This window comes from Lipotes vexillifer, unplaced genomic scaffold (genome assembly GCF_000442215.2).
Source record: "Lipotes vexillifer unplaced genomic scaffold, Lipotes_vexillifer_v1.1 scaffold1378, whole genome shotgun sequence".
Taxonomy (NCBI): Eukaryota; Metazoa; Chordata; class Mammalia; order Artiodactyla; family Lipotidae; genus Lipotes; species Lipotes vexillifer.
Window position 1 is genome coordinate 1,280,310 of NW_006775104.1, and position 5,574 is coordinate 1,285,883.

At 51.6% G+C, this 5,574-nt stretch overlaps 1 protein-coding gene across 2 annotated transcripts in view; it reads left to right on the top strand.

The window, feature by feature from the left end:
• MYLK (myosin light chain kinase) overlaps positions 1-5,574 on the top strand; it is a 192,930-nt gene that overhangs the window by 85,600 nt on the left and 101,756 nt on the right. For both annotated transcript variants that reach the window (XM_007449687.1, XM_007449688.1), the window contains one exon: positions 826-978. In XM_007449687.1, coding sequence (XP_007449749.1) covers positions 826-978 — 153 coding nt within the window. The remainder of the gene's footprint in view (positions 1-825; positions 979-5,574) is intronic.

Genomic DNA, 5,574 nt, shown 5'->3' on the forward strand with positions numbered 1-5,574 from the left:
TCTAAGGCCAGGATCTTCAGTCATGAGATTCCTTTTCTTTTTTTTTTTTTTCCTGGAAATGAAAGCTCACATCCTGGAATGATAAAATCCCGGGAACATATAGCATTAAAGAAACCACTGAATTTCATGCCACACACTTCTGTCTCCATGCAGGACTTTATGTGACCTGAATAAAGGGCCCTGCATGCAAGGGACTCTTGGAAGAAAGGGCCAGAGTCGTTTTTTAGTTCCCTGTATTTATCTTTTCTGTGAATCCTAAAATGCATGTCATTGCAGTGTTAGGTTGAGGGTGCAGAATTGCTTCTGGTAAATATCTGCAATGGGAAATGGAATCATTGATTCTGGAGACATCTAAAAGGAGCCGGGAGCCTCATGTGCAGTCTGGGTGAGGTCTGTTCTGCCTGAGGCTGGGCTATGGGCCAGATGACCCTGTCAGATTCTTTCCAGGCTCAGGATTCTGTGAAGTCTAGGATGTGGATTTGGGGACTGTTTATTTAAACAGAATGCACAGAACTCTGTCCCTTTCCTGCTTGCATTCTAAGTGCCTCCAGAATCTGTCCCCCAAGTCCTACCAGCCTCGGCCTTGCTCCTCCACACACACAATCACTCCCTCCCCTTTACCTCCCTGGCACCTGCCTCTTTTTCCCCTCCTCGAACCTCTGTCCAGTTGGCTGGGGGTGGTCCTGACACATCATTAGCCCTCAGTGGGGCTGAGCAAGTATGGGGAACATCACCATCATGACAACAGCTGCCCTGCTGAGGACAGGGCTCACACCCTGCTACTGGGTGCTCCCTGCCTGAGCCTTCCTGTGCTTCCCTCCACAGGGCAGCCCATCCAGTATGCTCACTCCACCTGCGAGGCTGGCGTGGCTGAGCTCCACATCCAGGATGCCCTCCCAGAGGACGATGGCGCCTACACCTGTCTGGCCGAGAACACCTTGGGGCAGGTGTCCTGCAGCGCCCGGGTCACTGTCCATGGTAGGAGCCCCTGGACACCTCTCTGGAAGCACCTTTCCTGCCAACACGTCTGCTTTGGAGAAAGGGCACCGCACCTAAAGGCAGGCAGGTGGAGGCGATGGCCTCCAGGAGCTCACAGTGACTAGGGTCTGCCGTGGGAGATGGACATGCAAGGCCAGTCCCCCTCCGCCTCACCCCATCAAGGCTGAGGGCAGATGCAGGGGAAAGAGGCAAAGACTCCCTTGGCTCAAGAAGCTTCCAGTCTGGTAGGCAGAAAACCGCACACACTGAAATATAAAGTATCCCTGGAGGACTTAGGCTCTCACAAATGACCCCTCACGCCCTGGGGGACCCTGGGAGACACCGGGTAACGAGTGCCAGTATTGAGGCTTCCAGAGGGCCACCGTTTGTCCCCCTTTTCCTTCTGCCCTTGCTCCTCCCCAGCGCCCCAGGCTTGCTCTTATACCTCACCAGCCTGGTGTCCAGTAATCTGATTATTATGGTTGTCCCCCATTGATCAGCACCAAGCGCTTAGTCCCAGGAAGTCCCTGAAGAACCACAGACTCAAGACAGAGCTGTCTGGGCTGTGGTATCGGCAGGCATGGTGACAGTGCCAGGGAAGGACTTCTTGGGCCCCAGGTGTTCAGGTAAGCCTGACTCCCCCGCCCCAGCTGAGCCCGGGCCCCCAGCTCCCCCGGTGACTGGGGCCCGGGTGCTTGGAACAGATGCGCAGTGCCCTGCTTTTCCAGCAGCCTAGCAGGAGACATGCCTCCCCGCTCTGTTCCCGCAGGGCTCGGCCTCCTGGGGAGAGTCTCCCTGTATGTGGGCAGCAGCAGCCCAGGGGTGGGGGGCAGTGCTCTTCCTGTCTCACATAGAAGGGTCTGAGGGTCTCAAGAAATCAATGTCACTTGCCTAAGCACCCCAAGGTCGTGAGCCACACTGGCCTTTTGAACCCAGATCACCAAGCCACTGAAACTTCCTGCCCTTTTGCAGAGTGCAAGTCCCCTGGCCCCAGAGTGGGGCTGACTCTCGCCCCCGGGGCTGGCCATTGTCGCCCCTAGGGATAGAGGAATGGCACTGGTGCCCTGACTTGGCTGTGGCCTGGCTGCAGAGGCTCTCTCCAGCCTCTCTGAGTTCTCTGCGATTCCTGTGAAGTGCCCGTGGGCACTGGCCAGCCAGCCAGGGACTGGCCCTGCTTCTTCCGAGGAGGCCCTCCCACTCGGCCTGGGGGCTGTCCTCCTTGCCCCCAGGTCTGTGGGAGGGGCAGGTCCTGGGTGGTTGCCCATCTGAGCATGTTTCAGAGCAGAAACAGAGAGGTCCCCGGCAAGAACTCTGCCAGAGCCACGTGGATCTGCTCTGAGAGCAGCCCTGTGTGAGCGAGGGCCCCCACCCAGTGTGGGGATTGACTGGCCTGTGAAGGCCAAACAGAGGCTCAGCTACCATAAATGGTGAAGGAGGCTGAGACGTGGCCGAGCTCAGGCCGCCGTGCTGGGCTGCCTGCACAGGGTCGGGGCAGGCCGAGACTGGCACCGTGACAGCCCTGGCTCTGCTCCCAGGGTCCCCAGGAGGCTCCGGTCCACGTCCCGCACCAGCCTCAGCCGTGGAGTTTTTCTTTCTTTATTGGCAGCTTCTTTGGCTGCAGTCTCTGGGGCAGCTCAGGGGGAGGGAGACGACTGTAGTGGAGGCATTAGTCCCCTACTATGCCGACCACTGTCCTGGCCTCTCCCTCAGCTGCCCAGGCCTGGCCTTTTTCTCCCATCCTTGTGGCCCCAGACCACGGCTGGAGCGTGGATTTGGAGCACCTGCCCAGGTGTGAGTCCTGAGCACGGCTTGCTAGCCCTGCCGCTGGGCTGCTGTTTCCTCTCCGGGCCTCACCTTCCTCTTCTGTGTGATGGGGACACTGAGAGTCACCCCAAGTACTGCGAGGATTACATTAACAAACACACTAATGATCTCCAAACATGGGACGTGCTCAGTAAGTGGGTGCCTTTATGATTGTCCAGCGGAGTCCCGACCTTTAAACAGATGAACTCCCTTCAAAATGCAAGTCTAAGGAGCGGTCTTACCAAAGGATCAACTTTGCCACACTGGGTGGTTGTTTTTCTGTCTGTCTGTCTGGTCGTTTGGTTTTGGTAAAGGGAAGAGAGACTCAGAATCAGAGAAGGGAAGTGTAGGGCCACACACTAAAGCCATAGTCTGAGCACCCGTTCTGGGGGCTCTGGCCACAAGAGGGCGCCATTCGGCAGTGGCTCTCCCTCCCCTGGTCTGGTTTCCAGGGAGGAGCAGGTTCCCCGGGCACTTTTGCTGGAGGGGAGCTCAGCAGATACTTTGTTGAGGGCCAGACATGGGTGCCCTTTCTCACCTCTTTAACCTTTCGCCAAGGTTTTGCAATCATCCAGAGATTGCTGGCTCAGCGATTTCTGGCAATCACTCTGACGTGATTTCTGCAGCCTCTTTCCCCTGCTTTCTCTGCCTTCTCTCCTCTGTAACCTCTTCCTCCCCAAATCTAACTCCCTCCCACAAATGTCACTTCCTCTGGGGTGAGTTCTCTTACCAACTGTACCTCCCTTATGGCTGTGCTTACTTATCAGCAAATCTCTACTGAGCACCTCCTTGGTGCCAGGCATCGTTCTGGGGAAGCGGCCATGAACAAGAGACAGGCTCTGTCTTCCTGCCGGTTACACTCTGATGGAGAGGTGGGCAATCATCCACACCTGGCTTAATGCAATACCGACAAGTGCTATTACGAAAAGGAGTATAGAGAGTGGGGTGGAAGGGATCCTTTCTTAGTTAGGTGCTGGAGGAAACCTCTTGGGGAAGGTGACTTTTGAGCAGAGACTTCATGAACTGGAAAAAGAGTGCTCCAGGCAGGCGGCACAGCAAGTGCAAAGGTCCTGAGTTGGGAATCAAGTCAGCCTATTTAAGAGACAGTGCGTCTGGAGCAAAGGGAGTGGGGGGCCCAGTGGTAGAGACTGGGTTCAGGGAGAGGCAGGGCATGTGTTCAGTGAATGAATGAAAGAGCAGCGGCGGTGGGTGAGTCTGCCCGGTAGTGCAGGGGGTGTTCCCTCCACCTCCTCACATGTCCGGGGTCTCAGGGTGCACGGGAGTGCTCAGCAAACCCACACACTAGCTCTCAAAAGCCCCCCAACAAATATTCCTGCTTTCCTCCTCCCACACTAGGAAAAATGTCCCTAGTAGTTAACCAGGCCGTGAAAGTCTTCCCTCCTGACCCAGATGGAGCCTAAAGGATGATTAGTCTAAATTCCTGCAGAAGCCAGGAAGATCTGAAGGGGAGTGAATATTTCAGTGTATTTGCACTGAGTCATTGGTGTGGAGGCTTCCTTAGGCTAGAATATTTTAATTTATCCCCCCCTGGAGTATCTTTGTCAAGGCTAAAATTCTTAAGTGACTAGATTTATTAACCTGCTAATAGTGCCCATTTAGACAGTGTCTCAGCCTAATGGTTTGTTTATTTAAGTGAAGACCTGCTGGGCTCTGAAAGGCACCTAAGGACATAAAATGCGGGTAAGTTAAAAAAAATTAAAAATAAAAAGCCTGATTTCTAAAATAAAAAATGAAACTTAATAAAGCATATTTATTAGAGTATTTGTTTCGATAAAGAGCCTCTAATGAAAGCAACAGGCGCCAGGGAAGTCAGCCATTCGCTAGGCAGTGAAAGCATCCGTTGAAGCCCAGCTGGTTTTCAGATTAGTGACAAGCTCTCTGTGGGGCAGCTTTGAGTACTGACAACCTCCCGCCATTAATTGGAGGATACTGGCAGGCACTTTGGGCGTTGTATAATCTTTCCCTCTATGAGTTTAAAAACACTGGAAACATTAAAAAAATTTTTGAGATAAACCTTTTTTTGTTAAGTTTTATTGGAGTACTGTATAGTTGATTTACAATATTATGTTAGCTTCTGCTGTATAGCAAAGTGAATCAGTTATACATATATCTACTCTTTTTTAGATTCTATTCCCATATAGGTCATTGTAGACTATTAAGTAGAGTTCCCTGTGCTATACAGTAGGTCCTTATTAGTTATTTAGTTTATATATAGCAGTGTGTACATGTCAATCCCAATCTCCCAATTTATCCGTCCTCCCCCCCCTTTCCCCCTTGGTAACCATAAGTTTGTTTTCTACATCTGTGACTCTGTTTCTGTTTTGTAAATAGGTTCGTTTGTACCATTTTTTAAGATTCCACATAGATTGAAAGCATTTTTAATACTTGTGTCAGCTAAAGAGAAACTTATTGAGGGGAAAGGATAAACATCAGTTTTACCCTGTCTTTTTTGTTTGTTTTTCAAGAACTTTAGTCCACCTACAATATGTGTCCAAAGTCTTCTAAATTCTATGAAGGCCAGCAAATAAATGTTAGATTATTTTATAACCAATATTTTAGTTTTATACAAGTTAATACAACAGAACTGGTGTTGCGCGCCACGTGGGCCCTTCTTGTGGCGGAAGGACTTCAGAGTGTTTGTTTGTTTCCGTGTCATGGATCTGGAGCCTTATTTTACTAATTGGACAATTAGAGCTACATCGTGGTCTGCTTCTTCAGCCACTGCAGGTCATCTCTAGCATTTATTTGCCCAGAGCTCTTGGTCAGGAATGC